Raw genomic sequence first — 22,417 nt, 5'->3', positions numbered from 1 at the left:
CAATTAGATTTGAGGACCCTTAGCATGTTCAGGATTTTCCAGCTGTCCATTTTGCTTTCCAATTTTCTATAAGTTATTACTGTTGTGCTAAGTCATAGCATTTCTCTGCTTTTCAGTATTTGTGCTAAATACAGCATTTCTGCTAAATCATACTATTTCTGCTATTTCATAAGATTTGTACTAAATATAGTGTTTTGCAAATATAGTATTTCTGCTTAATATAGTATTTCTGCCATTATAGTATTGTGCTAAAACATAGTATTTCTACTAAATGTAGTATTTATGCTTAATCATACTATTTGTATATATTTCTGCCAGGTCCCCAGGCAGCTAATCCTCTGTGAGGATCATACATATAAAATTTACATATCAGGGCCTGCACGGCTTCCCAGCCAGCCAATCATATCTGAGGTCTGCCCTTTCTTCTCTCGTCATATCTCAGCGACAGATGTACAAAGAGCAATGCAAATCACAGTCAAAGTACACGAAAGTACGCTGATTCACCCAGTACAAGAATTATGCTTGTAGTCCACCTAGTTTTTGAGTTACACGACGTTTTGTAACTCCAAAAAACGGCGCTCTTTGCCTCACACCGCGATCTAATTCTGACTGCTCATCACCTCAGATTCTTCTTAACACTCCATGCACAATATACTCTTCCCTTTAGGCTCTGTGAATTGTGTGTGTATCAATATTTCTCCCATTTTAAAGTATTACTCCTCCATAATTGGATTTCTCTTAAATCAAAGTACTTTTACTACATCTTAGTACTTCTGCTCAATCATAGTATTTCTGCTAAATCATAGTATTTTTGCCAAATCATGGTTTTTGTGCCAAATCATCAGAATCGTGTTTATTGGCCAAGTATATGTGCAGACAAATACAAGGAATTTGGTTCCGGTAGATGGTGGCTCTCGAGCACAGCAATGTAAATCACACACACACACACACACACACACACACACACACACACACACACACGCACGCACCCACACACACACGTATCTATATATACATTACACATGCATACACATACATACACAAAGCTGTGTAAACCAACTATAAATAACTAATCTAAACGTATATACATAAAATACAGAAATGAAATGAGGTGGAATGAATACTACAGAATGTACATAAGGTGCAGTTGCAGTCTGGCAGTGGGAGCAGTGTGACAGTTCAACTGTTTAGAAGGGAGATGGCGAGGGGAAAGAAACTGTTCCTGTGTCGGGTGGTCCTGGTCTGCAGGCTGTTCCCAGCAGATCAAAAAGTCTGTGTCCAGGGTGTGAGGGTCTGTGATGATTTTCCCTGCCCGTTTCCTGGTTCTTGAGAGGTACAGATCCTGGATGGAGGCAGGGGGCGCCGATGATCTTTCTGCTGCCCGTACAGTCCGCTGCAGTCTGCACCTGTCCTGTTTAGTGGCTGCACCATACCAGACTGTGATGGAGGAGCACAGGACAGACTCAATGACTGCAGTGTAGAACTGGATCAGCAGCTCCTGTGGAAGACTGTACTTCCCCAGTTGTCTCAGGAAGTACACCTCTGCGGTCTTTTTGAGGATGGAGTTGATGTTGGTCTCCCACTTCAGGTCCTGGGAGATGGTGGTACCCAGCAACTTGAAGATCTCCACAGTCGACACAGGGCTGTCTGATATGATGAGGGGGGCAGAGTTGAGGATGTCTCCTGAAGTCCACTGTCATCTCTACAGTTTTAAGAGTGTTCAGCTCCAGATTGTGCTGACTGCACCAGAGTACCAGCCGCTCAACTCATCATAACATTTGTGTTATGTTATAGTATTACTACTAAGTGGAGGAATTTCTGTCATGTTACAGTATATGTGCTGATTACAGTATTTCTGCCAAATATAGTATTTCTGATTAATTATAGTTTCTACCAAATCATATTACAGTATTTTGCTTTTATACCATTTTTATAGGATTTTATATTGCTTAATAGTATTTCTGCTTTTTATAGGATTTGTGCTTAATATAGTATTTCTGCTTTTTATAGGATTTGTGCTTAATACAGTATTTCTGCTAAATGTAGTATTTATGCTTAATCACACTATTACTATATATTTCTGCCAGCTTCCCAGCCAGCCAATCATATCTGAGGTCTGCCGTTTCTTCTCTCGTCATATCTCAGCGACGGATGTACAAAGAGTAATGAAAATCGCAGTCAAAGTACACCAAAGTCCGCTGATTCACCCAGTACAAGAATTATGCTTCTAGTCCACCTAGTTTTGGAGTTACACGACGTTTTGTAACTCCAAAAAACGGCGCTCTTTGCCTCTCACCGCGATCTAATTCTGACTGCTCATCACCCCGTTTCCCAAGAGCTCACTGTCTTTCCCAGTGGCAGCTGGTAAGGAAATTATAGCCATTTGTTTGAGAGGATCTCACTATGAAAAATAGACTGCACAAATCCTGTCTCTGTGCTGCGTGTGTAAAAACAGGTGCACCTGTTTTGCGGGAAAAAGTACATAGCCTTTCTGATTGGTGGATTCAAATTAAGCAGCTCCAGGCTTTTTGACCCACCTAGAAACATACAGGAAACACTGTATGTACAGCCCCTGTTTGTTCACTTGCTTCTGCTGCTGCTGCGTGTGTGTGTGTGTGTGTGTGTGTGTGTGTGTGTGTGTGTGTGTGTGTCTGTATGACAGAGAGAGAGAGAGAGAGAGCCTTTTTATGGGTGTATCTTATTGTGTGATTTAAAATCAATATATTTACACTGTTGATTGAATTGGATCCTGTGTGTGTCTCTGTGCATGTTGTTTCCATATATGGGGCGATCGTGGCTCAAAAGTTGGGAGTTCGCCTTGTAATCGGAAGGTTACCGGTTCGAGGCCCGGCTCGGACAGTCTCGGTCGTTGTGTCTTTGGCAAGACACTTCACTCGTTGTCTACTGGTGGTGGTCAGAGGCCGGTGGCGCCAGTGTCCAGCAGCCTCGCCTCTGTCAGTGCGCCCCAGGGTGGCTGTGGCTACAACGTAGCTTGCCATCACCAGTGTGAATGGGTGAATGACTGGATATGTAAAGAGCTTTGGGTCCTTAGGGACCATAAAAGCGCTATATAAATACAGGCCATTTACCATGTCCATATTTGTAATTGTGCAAGTTATTACTATTATGCTAATTACAGTATTTCTGCTACTTTTCGGTGTTTGTGCTAAATACAGTATTTCTGCTAAATCTTAGTATTATTGCTTAATCATATTATTTGAGCAAAATCATAGTATTTGAGCATATTCTTTCTATTTGTGCCATATATTTGCTGAATTACAGCATTTCTGCTATGTTGTAGTATTTGTCCTAAATCACAGTATTTGTGCAATGTTTAGGTATTTTTGTTTAAATAAAGTATCTATGTAATCTTGTACCATGTTTGCTAAAATCCTGTATTTCTGAAAGTTATCTTGTTTCTGCTAAGTTACATATTATTCTAATTTCTGCTGCTAAGTTCTGCTATGTATATTGTATTCTGCCAAGTATTATGTTTTCTTTAACGTTATTGCAGTTCTGTAAGTATTACATTTTGCTAAGTTCTTTGCTTCTGCAAGTTATTCATTTTTTGCAAGGTTTTAAATTCTGCAACTTTCAGCTTTTTCAGCTAGTTTCAGCTGACAGTTCAGCTTTACAGCATCCACACTGATTTTCGCAGGAAATGCAAATTTTTTTTCTAGTTTTATTTTATTGCTTCCAGTAGGTTTTTCTCATTCTTCTTTTTTCAGTTGACTTTTTGACTTTTTTACTAACTACTTACAATTTTCAGCCGATTTTCACCGTTCAAATTTAACTATTCTGCTATTTCTGCTAATTCCGGCAATGACTTTTGCTATTTTTTGCTCTTATACTTTTTAAAATATTAAGCTTTTTTCCTTTAATTTGTCCATTGAAATGAATGGGAAACTTCCCAATTCTGCTAAACTTACTGTTTTTGAAACTTAACTACTTTCTCATATTTCGCTAGAACAACCATTCAAATTTTAAAATGTTCACAATTATTGGGCTATTCATGAATGATTCAGCTTTTTCATATCTGTTACCGTTTTCATCTTATCCCTCTTTAAGTTTTGAGTTTCATCTTTGTGATTTTCACAAAATACATGCGTTGTTATGGTTGCTATGCAGTTGGTTCTAAGTGAGCCACTGTACCTTTGGCAATTTCTCTTCATGTCCGAACAACTTCTTGCTACTCCTCAATTTTCACTCAACCCACAAATTATACATCAAAACGTAGGTATTTTTGCTGGCTTTCAGAAATGTCACTATCATTGTTGTGAGATTTATAGAATTTTGGCAAATCTCCTCAGACCAACACAAAGTCGAAAACTCTCCATAGAAAGTCAATGGAGAGCTTGTTCAAAATCACCGCTTGATTTCTGTAATGAGAGGCATATTCGATCGTCATATCTCCTTAACGAAGCGAAGTTAAAACATGAGGCTTGTCCCAGTATATCTTCAGACACTCCTGACGCTCACAATTCAAGAATTTTTTTCTCACCTATTACCGTTCTGAGATGAGTTACACTTGTTTGAGGGTAGGAAATTCGTCCTTCGCTCAGATTTCTTCAGATTTCAAACTCTGGAAATGAGCACTTTTTCTCTCGTCATATCTTTTTGATGGATTTCCACAGAGACCTGAAAATTTCCATGACTGTTCACCAAAGCCTGCTGTCTCTTACGGTGAAAGAATGATATCAATACTCCAAATAGATTTGGAGTTAGAAAGCGTTGTTTGGGGGCAAGTCAAGGCAGTTTTCGCTTTGCCTCTACTCAGTTATGGTGCATTAGAAGTCAAATATCTTTAATAATTCATATTTTAATGATAAGTTGTCAACACTTGAAGATTCCCCCATCTCTTCTGAACAAAACGGTGTAAGAATGACCGTTCTAGCCCCTACGGTTAGGAAATTATGGCCATTTGTTTGAGGGGAGTTGTCACTATGAGAAATAGACTGCAAAAATCCTGTGTCTCTCTGTGCTGCGTGCACCTGTTTTGGCGGGAAAAAGTACACAGCCTCTCTGATTGGTGGATTCAAATTTAGCAGCTCCCAGGCTGCTTGACTGACCTAGAAACTTGCTTGTCTCTCCTATGTGTGTGTGTGTGTGTGTGTGTGTGTGTGTGTGTGTTGTGGTGTGTGTGACAGAGAGAGAGAGAAAGGGAGGGCGAGAGAGAGTTTTTATGGAGCATCTTATTATATGATTAAATTCAATATATTTAGACTGGTTGACTGAATTTGATCCTGTGTGTGTCTCTCTGTGCATGTGTGTTTCATATGTGTCCATATTTGTGATTGTGTCACTGTTATACTTTTTTTTGCTGATTTTTTTCATTTAACAATTACATTTGAGGGACCCTTAGCATGTTCAGGATTCTTTCAGCTGTCCATTTTGCTTTTCCAATTTTTCTATTTAAGTTATTACTATTGTGTTGAGTCATAGCATTTCTGCTGCTTTTCAGTATTTGTGCTAAATACAGCATTTCTGCAAAATCATACTATGTCTGCTATTTTATCAGATTTGTGCTAAATACAGCATTTCTGCTAAATCATACTCTTTCCGCTATTTCATAAGATTTGTGCTAAATATAGTGTTTCTGCTATTTCTGCCAAATTTAGTATTTTTGATTAATTAGGGTTTTTCTACCAAATCATAGTACAGTTTTACTGCTTTTTATAGGATTTTTAGAGGATATTTATATTGCTTAATATAGTATTTCTGCTTTTTATAGGATTTGTGCTTAATATAGTTTTTCTAAAAAATGTAGTATTTATGCTTAATCATACTATTTCTATATATTTCTGCCAGGTCCCCAGGCAGCTAATCCTCTGTGAGGACTGATACATACAAATACATATCAGGGCCTGCACGGCTTCCCAGCCAGCCAATCATATCTGGGGTCTGCCCTTTCTTCTCTCGTCATATCTCAGCGACAGATGTACAAAGAGCAATGCAAATCACAGTCAAAGTACACCAAAGTCCGCTGATTCACCCAGTACAAGAATTATGCTTCTAGTCCACCTAGTTTTTGAGTTACACGACGTTTTGTAACTGCAAAAAACGGCGTTTTTCGCCTCTCACCGCAATCTGATTCTGACTGCTCATCACCCTGTTTTCCAGGCGCTTGCTCTCTTTCCCAGTGGCGCAGTTGGTAATGACACAGGTCTGCAACCCATAGGTCGTGGGTTCAATTACACCTTGGGCAACATGTGTTTTTTCCCTACAAATTAATACACTATCACAGACCACTAATTCATATTCATTATTTATTACAATTCTGCAACCTTTTATGATTTTAGCAGCTTTTGTAATATGGACCTCAGATTCTTGTTAACACTCCATGGCACAAATACTGTTCCCTTTAGGCTCTGTGTGTGTGTGTGTGCGTGTGTGTGTGTGTGTGTGTGTGTGTGTGTGTGTGTGTGAGAGAGAGAGAGAGAGAGCGAGAGAGAGCCTTTTGATGGGAGCATCTTATTATATCACTTAAATTCAATATATTTAGACTGGTTGACTGAATTTGGTCCTGTGTGTGTCTCTCTGTGCATGTGTGTTTCCATATGTGCCCATATTTGTGATTGTGTGACTGTTATACTTTTTTTGCTGATTTTTTTTTTTTTCAATTAACAATTAGATTTGAGGGACCCTTAGCATGTTCAGGATTTTTCCAGCTGTCCATTTTGCTTTTCCAATTTTTCTATAAGTTATTACTGTTGTGCTAAGTCATAGCATTTCTGCTGCTTTTCCGTATTTGTGCTAAATACAGCATTTCTGCTAAATCATACTATTTCTGCTATTTCATGAGATTTGTACTAAATATAGTGTTTCTGCCAAATATAGTATTTCTGCTTAATTATAGTATTTCTGCCATTTTATAGTATTTGTGCTAAAACATAGTATTTCTACTAAATGTAGTATTTATGCTTAATCATACTATTTGTATATATTTCTGCCAGGTCCCCAGGCAGCTAATCCTCTGTGAGGACTGATACATATAAAATTTACATATCAGGGCCTGCACGGCTTCCCAGCCAGCCAATCATATCTGAGGTCTGCCCTTTCTTCTCTCGTCATATCTCAGCGACAGATGTACAAAGAGCAATGCAAATCACAGTCAAAGTACACGAAAGTACGCTGATTCACCCAGTACAAGAATTATGCTTCTAGTCCACCTAGTTTTTGAGTTGCACGACGTTTTGTAACTCAAAAAGACAGCGTTTTTCGCCTCTCACCGCAATCTAATTCTGACTGCTCATCACCCTGTTTTCCAGGCGCTTGCTCTCTTTCCAGGTGGCGCAGTTGGTAATAACACAGGTCTGCAACCCAAAGGTCGTGGGTTCAATTACACCTTGGGCAACATGTGTTTTTTCCCTACAAATTAATACACTATCACAGACCACTAATTCATATTCATCATTTATTACAATTCTGCAAACTTTTATGATTTTAGCAGCTTTTCTAATATGGACCTCAGATTCTTCTTAACACTCCATGGCACAAATACTGTTCCCTTTAGGCTCTGTGTATGTGTGTGTGTGTATCAATATTTCTCCCATTTTAAAGTATTACTCCTCCATAATTGTATTTCTGTTAAATCAAAGTACTTTTACTACATCTTAGTACTTCTGCTCAATCATAGTATTTCTGCTAAATCGTAGTATTTTGCCAAATTATGGTTTTTGTGCCAAATCATAACATTTGTTTTATGTTATAGTATTACTACTAAGTGGAGGAATTTCTGTCATGTTACAGTATATGTGCTGATTACAGTATTTCTGCTAAATCATAGTATTTCTACTATATTATATTTTTCTTTCTAAATATAGCATTTCTGCTATATAATTGTATTACTGCTATGTTATAATATTTGTGCTAAACCAGAGTATTTCTGCTGAAACATAGTATTTCTGCCGAATGATAGTATTTCTGTCAAATTACAGTATTTGTGCTAAAACATAGTATTTTTTTTTAAAATTTCAATATTAATAGTAAATTACAGTGTCTCTGGTAAATCGCAGCATTTCTGCTATGTTGTACTGTTTTTCTAAATCATAGTATTTCTGTAATGTTTAAGAATGTTTGGCTAAATATATTCTTTCTGTTATCTTATACTATTTCTCCTAAATTCTTGTATTTTTGAGAAGTTATCGTGTTTCTGGTAAGTTACAATATTTCTGCTAAGTTCTGCTATGCTATTGTATTTCTGCCAAGTATTATGTTTCCTCTAAGATATTGCAGTTCTGCTAAGTTACTACATTTTAGCAAAGTTCCTTTGCTTCTGCAAAGTTTTTACAAATTCTGCAACTTTTCAGCTTTTTCTCCTAGTTTCAGCAGACAGCTTCAGCATTACAGCATCCACACTGCATTTTCGCAGGAAATGCAAATTTTTCTAGTTATTATTATTCTTCAAGTTGCTCCCGTTTTTTCGTCCGTTAACTACTTCCACAATTTTCAGCCGATTTTCACCGTTCAAATTTTAAACTATTCTGCTATTTTTGCTAATTCCTGCTATGACTTTTGCTATTTTCTGCTGTTATACTTTTTAAAATATTAAGCTTTTTTCCTTTAATTTGTCCCATTGAAATGAATGGGAAACTTCCGCAATTCTGCTAAAACTTACTCTTTTTTGAAACTTAACTACTTTGTCATACTTTCGCCTAGAACAACCATTCAAATTTTAAAATGTTCACAAATTATTGGGCTATTCATGAATGATTCAGCTTTTTCATATCTGTTACCATTTTCATCTTATCCCTCTTCAAGTTTTGAGTTTCATCTTTGTGATTTTTCACAAAATACATGCGTTGTTATGGTTGCTATGCAGTTGGTTCTAAGTGAGCCACTGTACCTTTGGCAATTTTCTCTTCATGTCCGAACAACTTCTTGCTACTCGCTCAATTTCCACTCAACCCACACAAATTATACATCAAAACGTAGGTATTTTTGCTGGCTTTCAGAAAATGTCACTATCATTGTTGTGAGATTTATAGAATTTTGGCAAATCTCCTCAGACCAACACAAAGTCTCAAAATTCCCCATAGAAAGTCAATGGAGAGTTCGTTTAAAATCACCGCTTGATTTCTGTAATGAGAGGCATTTTCGAATCGTCATATCTCCCCAACGAAGCGAAGTTAAGACATGAGGCTTGTGCCAATATATCTTCAGACACTCCTGATGCTCACAATTCAAGAATTGTTTTCTCATCTATTACCATTTGGCCATGAATTGGGTTTGTTTGAGGGTAGGAAATTCGTCCCTCGCTCAGATTTCTTCAGATTTCAAACTCTGGAAATGGGACACTTTTTTCTCTCGTCATATCTTTTTGATAGATTTCCACAGAGACCTGAAAATTTCCATGACTGTTCACCAAAGCCTGCTGTCTCTTACGGTGAAAGAATGATATCGATATTCCAAATAGATTTAGAGTTAGTAAGCGTTGTTTGAGGGCAAGTCAAGGCAGATTTTGCTTGCCTCTACTCAGTTATGGTGCATTAGAAGTCAAATATCGTCAATAATTCATATTTTAATGATAAATCGTTAACACTGGAAGATTCCCCCATCTCTTCTGAACAAAACGGTGTAAGAATGACTGTTCTAGCCCCTACGGTTAGGAAATTATAGCCATTTGTTTGAGAGGAATCCTCACTATGAGAAATTCACTGCAGAAATCCTGTCTCTGTGCTCTGTGTGTGTAAAAACGGCTGCACCTGTTTTGGCGGGAAAAACTACACAGCCTCTCTGATTGGTGGATTCAAATTTAGCAGCTCCCAGGCTGCTTGACTGAGCTAGAAACTTGATTTTCTCTCCCTGTGTGTGTGTGTGTGTATGTATGTGTGTGTGTGTGTGTGTGTGTGTGTGTGTGTGTGTGTGTGTGTGCGAGAGAGAGTTTTTATGGGAGCATCTTATTGTATGATTTAAATTCAATATATTTGGACTGGTTGACTGAATTTGATCCTGTGTGTGTCTCTCTGTGCTTGTGGGACTTTTTGCAGCTGTCCATTTTGCTTTTCCAATTTTTCTATTTAAGTTATTACTATTGTGCTAAGTCATAGCATTTGTGCTGCTTTTCAGTACTTGTGCTAAATACAGCATTTCTGCTAAATCATACTATTTCTGCTATTTTATAAGATTTGTGCTAAATACAGCATTTGTGCTAAATCATACTATTTCTGCTATTTTATAGGATTTGTACTTAATATAATATTTCTGCTTAATTATAGTATTTGTGCTAAAACATAGTATTTCTACTAAACGCAGTATTTCTGGGTAATCATAGTATTTCTATGTATTCCTGCCAGCTCCTCAGGAAGTCAATCCTCTGTGAGGACTGTAATTTTCAAATTGACATATCAAGTCATGCACGGCTTCCCAGCCAGCCAATCATATCTGAGTCCTGGCACATTCAAATTTGCATATTGGGACCTTCATGGCTTCCCAGCCAGCCAATCATATCTGAGTCCTGGCACATTTAAATTTGCATATTGTTGCCTTCATGGCTTCCCAGCCAGCCAATCATATCTGAGTCCTGGCACATTTAAATTTGCATATTGGGACCTTCATGGCTTCTAAGCCCACCAATCATCTATGTCATATATCTCTAATATTTCATATTTTTATTTTAAATGGTCAGCATTTCAAGATTCCCCTATGTCTTCTGAATAAAATGGTCTAAGAATGACTGTTTTAGCCCCTACGGTTAGAAATTTATGGCTGTTTGTTTGAGGGGAATTCTCACTATGAGAAATAGACTGCAAAAATCCTGTCTCTCTCTGTGCTGCATGTGTAAAGGCCTGCACTTAGTGCACCAGTTTTGGCGGGAAAAAGTACACAGCCTCTCTGATTGGTGGATTCAAATTTAGCAGCTCCCAGGCTGCTTGACTGACCTAGAAGCTTGATTTTCTCTCCCTGTGTGTGTGTGTGTGTGTGTGTGTGTGTGTGTGTGTGTGTGTGTGAGTGTGAGACAGAGAGAGAGAGGGAGAGAGAGAGAGGGCGAGAGAGAGTTTTTATGGGAGCATCTTATTGTATGATTTAAATTCAATATATTTAGACTGGTTGACTGAATTTGATCCTGTGTGTGTCTCTCTGTGCTTGTGGGACTTTTTGCAGCTGTCCATTCTGCTTTTCCAATTTTTCTATTTAAGTTATTACTATTGTGCTAAGTCATAGCATTTGTGCTGCTTTTCAGTATTTGTGCTAAATACAGCATTTCTGCTAAATCATACTATTTCTGCTATTTTATAGGATTTGTACTTAATATAATATTTCTGCTTAATTATAGTATTTCTGCCATTTTATAGTATTTGTGCTAAAACATAGTATTTCTACTAAATGCAGTATTTCTGGGTAATCATTGTATTTCTATATATTTCTGCCAGGTCCCCAGGGAGTCAGTTCTCTGTAAGGACTGTAATATTCAAATTTACCTATCAGGACCTGGACGGCTTCCCAGCCAGCCAATCATATCTGAGGCCTGGCACATTCAAATTTGCATATTGGGGCATTCATGGCTTCCCAGCCAGCCAATCATATCTGAGTCCTGGCACATTCAAATTTGCATATTGTTGCCTTCATGGCTTCCCAGCCAGCCAATCATATCTGAGTCCTGGCACATTTAAATTTGCATATTGGGACCTTCGTGGCTTCTAAGCCCACCAATCATCTATGTCATATATCTCTAATATTTCATATTTGTATTTTAAATGGTCAACATTTCAAGATTCCCCCATGTCTTCTTAACAAAACGGTCTCAGAATGACTGTTTTAGCCCCTACGGTTAGGAATTTATGGCTGTTTGTTTGAGGGGAGTCCTCACTATGAGAAATAGACTGCAAAAATCCTGTCTCTCTCTGTGCTGCATGTGTAAAAGCCTGCACTTGGTGCACCAGTTTTGGCGGGAAAAAGCACACAACCTCTCTGATTGGTGGATTCAAATTGAGAAGCTCACAGCTGTTTGACTGACCTAGAAACATGCTGTTAACAGCCCCTGTTCACTTGCTGCTGCTGCTGCTGTGTGTGTGTGTGTGTGTGTGTGTGTGTGTGTGTGTGTGTGAGAGAGAGAGAGAGAGAGAGAGAGAGAGAGAGAGAGAAAGAAAGACACACACAAAGACCTTTTTTAGGGCCGCATCTCGTTGGTGGATAAAAATATAATATATTCAGACTGGTTGACTGGCATAGACCCTGTTTGTGTGTCTCTCTCACTGTACATTTGTGTATCCATATTTGATTTTCTGTGTATTTGGTGATTTGTGTATCCATATTTGATTTTGTGTATCTGTTGGCTTTTCTTATTTTTTTTTTCTAAATGAATTTTTATTTTATTTTTTCACAGGTGAACAAAAATTAGTTTTGAGCGAACTTAACCATGTTCCTTTTTATTCAGCTTATCATTTTACCTTTCCAATATTTTCACTTAAGTTATTACTATTCTGCTCAATCATATTATCTGTTCTAAATCATTGTTATTAAGCTATATTGTAGGATTTCAGCTAAATCATAGTATTTCTACTATATTATATTTTTCTTTCTAAATATAGCATTTCTGCTATAGAATAGTGTTTCTACTATATTATACTATTTGTGCTAAACTGGAGTATTTTTGCTAAAACATAGTATTTATATAAAATTACAATATTCATAGTATATTACAGTGTCTCTGGTAAATCACAGCATTTCTGCTATGTTGTACTGTTTTTCTAAATCATAGTATTTCTGTAATGTTTAAGAATGTTTGGCTAAATATATTCTTTCTGTTATCTTATACTATTTCTCCTAAATTCTTGTATTTTTGAGAAGTTATCGTGTTTCTGGTAAGTTACAATATTTCTGCTAAGTTCTGCTATGCTATTGTATTTCTGCCAAGTATTATGTTTCCTCTAAGATATTGCAGTTCTGCTAAGTTACTACATTTTAGCAAAGTTCCTTTGCTTCTGCAAAGTTTTTACAATTTCTGCAACTTTTCAGCTTTTTCAGCTAGTTTCAGCAGAAAGCTTCAGCTTTAAAGCATCCACACTGCATTTTCGCAGGAAATGCAAATTTTTCTAGTTCTTTATTATTATTCTTCAAGTTGCTCCGTTCTTTGGACTTTAACTACTTTCTCAGTTTTCAGCCGATTTTCTCAGTTCAAACTCTATACTGTTCTGCTCTTTCTGCTCTTTCCTGCTATGACTTTTGGTGTTTATTACTCTTATACTTTTTAAAATATTACACTTTTTTCCTTTAATTTGTCCCATTGAAATGAATGGGAAACTTCCACAATTCTGCTAAAACTTGCTTGTCTTTGAAACTTAACTACTTTCTCATGCTTTCACCTAGAAACTCCATTCAAACTTTAAAATGTTCTCAGATTATTGGGCTATTCCTGTCTGATTCAGCTTTTTCAGATCTTCTACCGTTTTAATCTTATCTCTCTTTAAGTTTTCAGTTGCAAAATTGTGATTTTTCAGAAAATACATGCGTTGCTATGGTTGCTATGCAATTAAGTCAGAGTGAGTGCTGGTCCGTTCTGAATTTTCTCTTCATGTCTAAACAACATCTTGCTACTCACTCAATTTCCACTCAATCCCCACAAATTATACATCAAAACGTAGGTATTTTTGCTGGCTTTCAGACAATGTCACTATCTTTATTGTGAGGTTTACCGTTTTTTCGCAATTTGCCTCGGAGTGACACAAGGTCTGACAAGTCCCCATTCAAAGTCTATAGGGAGGTTTTGAAATTCAGAGCTGAAATTCTGTAACGGGAGGCATTTTCAAATTGCCATATCTCTTTAACAAAGCAAAGTTAGGACATGAGGCTTGTGCCAATATATCTTCAGACACTGCTGACACTCACAGTGCAAGCAGTTTTTACAATCATCTTATCGTTGAGCAATGAATTACGTTTGTTTGAGGGGTGGAAATCTGTCCTTCTCTCAGTCTTCAAACTCTGGAAATGAAGCCGTTTCTTCTCTCGTCATATCTCCGCGACGGAGGTAGAACGAGCTATGAAAATCGCAGTGAAAGTACACCAAAGTCCGCTGATTCACCCAGTACAAGAATTATGCTTCTATGCCACCTAGTTTTTGAGTTACTCGACGTTTTGTAACTCCAAAAAACGGCGTTTTTTGCCTCTCACCGCGATCTAATTCTGACTGCTGAAGTATCTGTCTTTCAGACCCCCGCCCCCTTTCCAGGTGGCGCAATCAGTAATGACACGGCTCTGCAGCTCAAAGGTCGTGAGTTCAATCCCACCTTGTTCAACATTTTTTTTTCACTACAAATTGATACACTATCACAGACCTGTAATTTATATTGCTAATTTATTACAATTCTGCAAAGTTTTATGATTTTAGCAGCTTTTCTAATATGGACCTCAGATTCTTGTCAACACCACATGGCAGAAATACATACAAGTAAACAGCCTGATGAAGCAGACAGAAGCAGTACCTCTGATTGGTGAATTTGAGCAGAACCAGGTTGTTCTTTCATTTCATTTCTTTCTTTATTTCACACATGGTTCAACAGTGTTTCTTTTTCTACATATAGAACCTTCTGCCTCTTTTCAGCAGAAATTCTGCTCATTCACCTCTTTTCAACGCAACGTTCTGCTTCTTTCCCTCTTTTCTGCAGAAATTCTACTGAGTCACCTCTTTTCTGCAAAATGTTCAGCCTTTTCACCTCTTATCAGCACAATCCTCAGCAGCTTCTACTCATTCCACCATAATTATCAGTCTCTCCATCTCTTTCCTTGTGTGCGCGAGTTTGGCACAGTGAGATGAGTTGTCGCCTTGAGCCCAGGAGGGCCAGGTTCGAATCCTGCTCATCGCAAAAAATTTTTTCACCACCATACAACTTTTTGCAACTTTTCATCTTTTTCAGTTTTTGAGCAGACAGCTTCAGCAATAAGGCATCCACACAGCATTTTCGCAGGAAATGCAAATTTTTCTAGTTCTTTATTATTCTTGGGGTTTCCGTACACTTTTTGCCGCTTAACTACTCCCTCAGTTTTCAGCCGATTTTCTCAGTTCAAACTTTAAAAAATTCTGCTCTTTCTGCTAATGTTTGCTATGACTTTTGGTGCTCATAACTTCTATACTTTTTGAGATATTGAATTTTTTTTGCAATATTTTTTGCCCATTTTTGCACATTATCAGTGGCCTCACTAGTTTTCCTTGCCCGGTTGAGCCGTGTTTTAGCTCAGTGAGATGAGCATCCGTTCTCAGACTGGGAGGCCCGGGTTCAAATCCCGCTTATGGCAACATTTCTTTCAGTTAACAGTTAAACTTTTTTAACTCTTTTCAACACAAATTTAAGCTTTTCCACCCCTTTTCATCAAAATTTTCGGTTTTTTCACCACTTTTCAGCACAAATCCCAGCTTTTTCAGCTGTTTTCAGCAAAAAAACTCTTTTCAGCAGAATTCTGAAAAGAGTTCTGCAGAACTCTTTTCAGCAGAAATTCTGCTGATTGAACTCTTTTCAGCAGAAATTTCAGAATTTTCACCTCTTTTCAGCACAAATCCCAGCTTTTTCAGCTGTTTTCGGCAAAAAAAAACCTCTTTTCAGCAGAATTCTGAAAAGAGTTCTGCAGAACTCTGTTCAGCAGAAATTCTGCTGATTGAACTCTTTTCAGCAGAAACTTCAGAATTTTCACCTCTTTTCAGCCCAAATTCTGCTTATTCACCTCTTCTGCAAAATTTTCAGCCTTTTCACCTCTTATCAGCACAAATCTCAGCTGTTTTCAGAAAAAAACTCTTTTGAGCAGAAATTCTGCTGATTCATCTCTTTTCAGCGCAACTTTCTGCTTCTTTACCTCTTTTCTGCAGAAATTCTGCTGATTCACCTCTTTTCTGCAAATTTTTCAGCCTTTTCACCTCTTCTCAGCACATTTCTCAGCAGCTTCTGCTCATTTAGCAAAATTGTCCATTTCTCCATCTCTTGTTTTTGCGAGAATGAGTTTGGTTCAGTGAGATGAGCAGCTACCTAGAGACCAGAAGGGCCAGGTTCAAACCCCGGTCATGGCAAAATCTGTTTTCAGTTTTCTCTTTTGTTCTACCTCTTTTCTACAGAAATTCTGCTGATTTATCTCTTTTCTGCAAAATTTTCAGCCTTTTCGCCTCTTCTCAGCACAAAAAATGAGCAGCTTCTGCTCATTTTAACAGAATTGTCGGTCCCTCCTCCTCTTTTTTGAGAGAATGAGTTTAGCTCAGTGAGGTGAGTAGCTGCCTTGAGTCCAGGAGGGCCAGGTTCGAATCCTGCTCAGCGCGAAACTTTTTTTTCACCACCATACAACTTTTTGCAACTTTTCAGCTTTTTCAGCTTTTCAGCAGACAGCTTCAGCATTAAGGCATCCACACAGCATTTTCGCAGGAAATGCAAATTTTTCTAGTTATTATTATTTTCCTTTTTCCGCCTGAAATTTTGCAGCGAAACTCACCCCGCAGTTTTGAGACAAACTTCATATATGTTACCTCATTTTGTGCGGCTGGATCTGGAATGGTGTGCTATGACTTTTGATGTTTATGACTATTATAGTTTTTTAAATATTAATATTTTAGTGAAAATTTTCCCGCGCTCCTCTGCCAAACAGTTTTTACAATAGGGTTACATATGTTAGATCATTTTGTGCGGCTGGAGCTGGACTAGTATGGTACGACTTTTGGTGTTTATGACTTTTATAGTTTTTGAAATATTTAGATTTTGGTAAATGGTAAATGGCCTGCATTTGTATAGCGCTTTTCTAGTCCATAGGACCCCAAAGCGCTTTACACTACATTCAGTCATTCACCCATTCACACACACATTCACACACTGGCGAATAGCAAGCTACATTGTAGCCACAGCTGCCCTGGGGCGCACTGACAGAGGCGAGGCTGCCGGACACAGGCGCCACCGGGCCCTCTGACCACCACCAGCAGGCAAACATGGGGTTAGTATCTTGCCCAAGGATATTTGGCATGCAGCCAGGATGTAAATTAGTGCAATTTAGTGCAAATTTGGGCCAATTTCTAGCCTCCTGAGAAAGATTCTACTTTTGGCCCCATAGAAACAGACTTCATTTGTGGTGTGTTGGCTCTCTCTAGTGGTATACCCGGAGTAGTACAGCCAAACAAAAAAGTTTATGCTTGGGCGGAAACTCCATATCCCACAATTCATAGCACGCCTCTGCAGAGTAAACAATGGCGGCCACCACTTCGTTTTATATGTCTTTTATTCGTGTTTCTAGGTCAAAAAATACACTTTTAAGATATTTTCAGGCGAGAATGTAGGTGTGTAAACTTCAAATATCTGCTCGTTTTATGGAGACATCCCATATTAGCGACAATTCTCTTACGTGTTGCTTATAGCCGGCTAGCTAGCTAGCGCCGCTAGCCTCTGCCAGTGAAACAATGGCGGACACCACTTGGATTCTATAATGCTTGTTTTTCGTGTTTCTAGGTCACAAAATAAACTTTTAAGATATTTTCAGGCGAGAATGTAGGTGTGTAAACTTCAAATATCTGCTCGTTTTATCAGGACATCCCATATTAGCGACAATTCTCTTACGTGTTGCTGATAGCCGGCTAGCTAGCTAGCGCCGCTAGCTTAGCTAGCTAGCGCCGCTAGCGACCCTTCGTGAAAAACCACCCAGGCTTGGCTGATAGTGAGGTGGCTAAAATTTGTTTCATCGCCCGATCGCTCGGCAAGGGTCTGTGTCTTAGCTGGACTTATTTTTCGTTTATATGGGCCGATGATGCTGGTCGATGTGGAAAAAATAACTGAGTTGTTTGGTGGTGGAGCTACAACAGAGGGCAGCTATCCACCGGTGTGTGACAGAAAGGACATGCCGCGAACGAGACATACGAGGCGGTGAGGCTACCGCCGATCGACCGGTGTTTGCTAACGCGGAGGTCAATCGTGGATCAGGGAAAGCGAAGGCAGGAGCGTGAGGTGAACTGAATTTCAGGTAAGAAGTTATGACCTGCACTCTATTTGGGTCAGATATAAACCGAGTTTAGGTGTAGTTTATTTTCATTGTGCTGACTTTTTCAATCACTTACAATAACTCGTACTGCGTGCTAGCTAGCACAACGGAGTTTGTATACAGCTGTGTGCGCGCTAAGTTACCGATGTTACCGATGTTGAACTTTATGACAGCCTCCCCTGTCATTCTCTCGCCTGTTGAAACTTCAGTCATGAAACTGATCAATGATCGGCTTTTCTCTCTTGTTTGTTTATAGCGCTAAACAACAGCAGCACGTTTAAGCTTGATCAGCTGTTGTTAGAATTCATTTGCTTTTAATTTCTAGTATCAGCTGATGTTTGCTGCAGCCACAGCTGTAAAAACGGCTGTTCCAAACCAGATGTCCTTACTGAATCATCAGAGCTGAACTGGTGATGGAGAAACAGGTTTACCCTTAGGTGACATGAATGAGTTGAAGGGAAGTTATGAACTGTTTCTGAGAGACAAATAACACCAGGATCCTTTTCTATGTAGCTGACAGCTGGTAACTGTGCAGGGGTGGGTCTAGCAAAGTTTTGCCAGGGGGCCAGGTTGGGCATTAACAGGGAAAGGGGGGGTCAAAGAAATACTTTTCTTTCTTATTCTCATTTAAAATGTCTAGCTTTTAATAAATAATTTCCTGAATCTTACAACCAAAGTTTTCATCTGATGTAAAATGTATAGAAATCATACATATACCAACAAGACAGTGTACATCACTGTCACAACAGCGTTTGTTTTCATTCAAAGGCTTTATGGCTTTTCCTATAATACCTGGTGGGCCGGTCTCTAGTCAAAATGCCCTGTTCAATTTTTTGTCCCAGTCCAGCCCTCATACCGACCCAGTACTGGTAATTTTTCTTATGCAGATGAGGGATTATTTCTGTTCCATTATTTAATTCCAGAGGTCTTTAAGTTATTTCTTTTGCACTCGTTGACTTGTAAAAGCCTATATGACATATTTTATTTCATAATTCATTAACCGCACAGAGAAGACATCGTTTAAATATGTTAAATATGTTTCTTTAAGCAAGTTCTTCATGACTGAGCTAAGTGTCCTCTTTTTTGGAAATCAAAATATTTTAACATCTGTCAGACAATGCTCAGGATTTTCTATGACTCTGTTTTTAACTTGAATAAATTTGTTTAACATTTAAACCCATTCTCTGCATATTCCAGCATATAAAATAAAATTATTTTTGTCCCCACTCTTCTGATTAACACATTTACACAACTAAATGGCTCTATATAAGAAAAAATATTAACTTGCTGATGTCAGACATAACATCATCAGTACTTTAAAAATCAGGAAAGGCTGGCACGTGTTTCCCCACACCTGCCCTACATGAGGACTGAAAACAAAAAACAATGCACGTATGCAAAAATGACTTATTTCTGCAACATAATAAAATATAAAGCAACATGTAACTGAGCATTTGCTTTAATTTGCTGAATGTTTGTTTAGCCGTCAACAGAATGCTTGTTGAGGACAATACCTCCCACAGTCACCATGAAATGCCAGCCAGTCACAGGACGTGCATGTAACAAGGCAAACTGGCCTGCCTTGCAGGTTGAAGAACTATGTGGGTGTGTCGCATAACTTTAGACATGACACTGTGATTATCTTATTAAACAGGACTTCGTCCAGAGCTGCAGTTGTTCAGTTCATCAAGAGAGTCTATGATCATGGCACAGATTATGTTTGCACTCTTCGCACTTTTTCTGGTTTCAGTCTGCACAGGACAGGACTTTTGTGTGGGAAAGTGTCCCCACTACAAAGTACTTGAGGCCTACCCGGTAAGTTTTTGGAACAATTCAGATATAATTTGTGTCATTTTCTTTATAATGGTTCTTTAACATTTGTGCTTCTGTTGCGTGCAGGACTTTGAGGTGCGCTTATATGATGCTTCCACCTGGATCACTACCAAGGTTGACAGCTCCCAGGCCAGTGATGTCCTTGCTGCAAATTCACAGCTGAAGGATTACGCCAAGAAGCAAACCGAAGCAGGTATATGAGGAACTGAAAGTGCAAGTGTGTGATGTAATTTGTTTTGTAATGTTGATGTGTTTTGTCGTCTTTTCAAACACTTGTTTTAAATGGACCAAAAGAGGATTACAGCTATACAAATAAAATGAATTCACTATTTAGACAAAGTAAGGGAAGACAGGATTTTATTAAATGTGTAATGTATTATTAATTCTGAATGTAACTGTGGTCCAAGGAGCCGGTATTCCCCAATATTCAATATTCAGCTAACATAGCCTAAATATCACACAAATTTATTAAGAGGACCTATTATGTATTTTCTAGGTAGCTATTGAGTACTTTATAGAAATCACAAACACAGCAGTCTGGGAACAACAAGCTGAGTCCTTTTTGACTAAGAACAAACTTTTAGCTTTTTTAAAAAAAAATATATATATATATAATATATATTTCTAAGGTATAAAAGTATAAAAAAGAGGTACAACTGGTTTACCATACAAAGAGTTGTTTGAGTTTTATTCAAAACTGAAAGAAAGAAGAAAATTATTAATGGAAATTATTGAATTTAAGAAAAATAACTAAAGGCTATAAAATTTCACGAAGCGCCCTAAACAAAGCACTGACTTATTGCAGAAATGTTTTAGCTCAGAATTTCTGCAGCCCCACACATTTTAAGTACAATGCACCTTCATAGCACATTTTTCCTTATTTTTCTCTTCCAGGTTTTGAGATCCCTACTGACTCTTGGCCTGCACTAATCAAGGTCAAAGATGGTAAAGGTGATCCTGAGTTTTCCTTGTCATGGTTTGTTCCTCCTGCTACCAAAACACCTGAAGATTCTGATCCCTTGGTCCAACTGGAAAGTAAACCTGAAGCCACCGTGTATGTAAGGTGAGGTGCAAGCCCTTTTATCTATTTTCCCCAGAAAACCAAGAAAGACTTTAATTCAGCAGTTATTTTGTAAATCTGTAAACATATTACCACTAAACAAAAGGAAACTAAACTTATCCAGATTTCAGTTTGGGGGTCAGAAAGAGATGTAACCGTGAAGGCTTCACACACATGATATGCAAAATTATTACAGAATAAACAACAGTGATAGCAAATTTTTAAATGCATTAAAAGGAGAGCAAAGCCTTAACCTCTTTAGGCTTTGGCTAACCCGAAAGCTGTCTAGAATTCTGCTTTGTTGTCTGCTCTAAGGGTTTTCGGTGGCACTCCAAGCATCCAGAGTGGCCAAGAAAATGCAACGAAGCTTCGTGAGGCCTTGATTACAGCTGGAAAAAACTTTGATCATGACATTTACAGTGGAGCTGCATATGAATCATATTTCTCTCCTGCTCACCACAATGAAATTTGGATCTACGCTGCCTGACAGCAGACGTCATGAGCTGAACTAAATCTTTTCATCATTTAATCACAGTGATATACGTAATTTACTTTTTCACTTTCCAAAATACCAGTAAGTTAGTAATGCAGTAAAAAAAAAAACATCATGTACTGTCTTTTTTTTTTTTTTTGCATCAGCAGATTTTGTGTTCTACACATCTCCATAAGGTTTTTTTTTTTTTTAAATGTGTGTGTTTTGCAGGGTTTTTTTCTATTTCTTTATTTGCTCATTATTTGCAAAAGCCCTTGTTTTTAATTTCGTTCGTTAGTAGAATGTTCCTTCCTGCAGGTCTCCAATTACACAGAAATGCAGTTTGACTTGTTTGTGCAAAAGCTGAACATACCTCCATCGTCACTGTTTTTGGGCCATGGCCTGACACATAAACATTGCTCACAAATGATGAACTACCTTTAGAAACAAAAAGCTCTTCCCATTTCAAGAAGAATTTTTGTTTGTATTGAGAACCTAAGGTTAGCCTTTCTGTTTGTTTGGATGTATGATATTGTTATGATATGCTATTGTAAAGATTATATCACATGAATCCACTAAATCTTAAAGAGAAAGAAACTGATGATTGAGCGGCGAAATATAGAAAGAGACTTTAAATTTAATCTGTTCATACTTCTTTCTAAATTCCTGACCTTTATGTTACTCTGTAATCTATATATGCAATAAAGAACTTCAAAATGTTTTTTTTTGTTTTTTGTTTTTTTTATTGTAAGCGCAGCTTGCTACATAGTTATGGTCACAAAAAAGGCCTATAAATAACACAAACAAAATTATTGAAAGAGAGCTACAACACAAAAGTCACAGATGGCTAATTAGAAAGATGGAAAACCATGCATAATTACATTAAACTGCTACAGTCACAGAAACAAAGCTAACTACAACTCAAATAAAAAAGCCATCTACATAGCTACAAGTGAAGATTGCTAACTGCAGCTATTCTTCAAAGAAGAATAGCTAACAACACAACAGAAAGCCAGCTCAGTAGGCTAGAGCAGATTTTCCAGTGAGCAACATGAGCACAGTTCAGGGTTCATTACATTTTTAACTAGCTCCCACAGTAACATATTTAACATAAGGCA

General features: G+C 38.0%; 2 protein-coding genes across 4 annotated transcripts in view; one reads left to right on the top strand and one right to left on the bottom strand.

The window, feature by feature from the left end:
• Positions 1-22,417, bottom strand: part of ttc27 (tetratricopeptide repeat domain 27) — a 728,099-nt gene that overhangs the window by 344,770 nt on the left and 360,912 nt on the right. The gene's annotated exons all lie outside the window — the stretch shown is intronic.
• Positions 19,057-22,020, top strand: LOC100696681 (uncharacterized). Its single transcript, XM_003459462.4, has 4 exons — positions 19,057-19,749; positions 19,834-19,960; positions 20,662-20,830; positions 21,143-22,020. The coding sequence occupies exons 1-4, from the start codon at positions 19,633-19,635 to the stop codon at positions 21,312-21,314; spliced, it is 585 nt and encodes a 194-aa protein (XP_003459510.2). The 5' UTR covers positions 19,057-19,632; the 3' UTR covers positions 21,315-22,020.

The sequence above is a fragment of the Oreochromis niloticus genome, linkage group LG13 (genome assembly GCF_001858045.2).
Source record: "Oreochromis niloticus isolate F11D_XX linkage group LG13, O_niloticus_UMD_NMBU, whole genome shotgun sequence".
NCBI classification, from domain to species: domain Eukaryota; kingdom Metazoa; phylum Chordata; class Actinopteri; order Cichliformes; family Cichlidae; genus Oreochromis; species Oreochromis niloticus.
This window is presented reverse-complemented; position numbering and strand designations above follow the sequence as displayed.

What these genes read in the sequence shown, in the direction of transcription:
- LOC100696681 (XM_003459462.4), top strand. Translation starts at nt 19,633, where the DNA reads ATGATCATGGCACAGATTATGTTTGCACTCTTCGCACTTTTTCTGGTT. An exon ending in AAGTACTTGAGGCCTACCCG is followed by an intron (nt 19,750 to 19,833) that starts GTAAGTTTTTGG and finishes TGTTGCGTGCAG; the next exon opens with GACTTTGAGGTGCGCTTATA. An exon ending in GAAGCCACCGTGTATGTAAG is followed by an intron (nt 20,831 to 21,142) that starts GTGAGGTGCAAG and finishes GTCTGCTCTAAG; the next exon opens with GGTTTTCGGTGGCACTCCAA.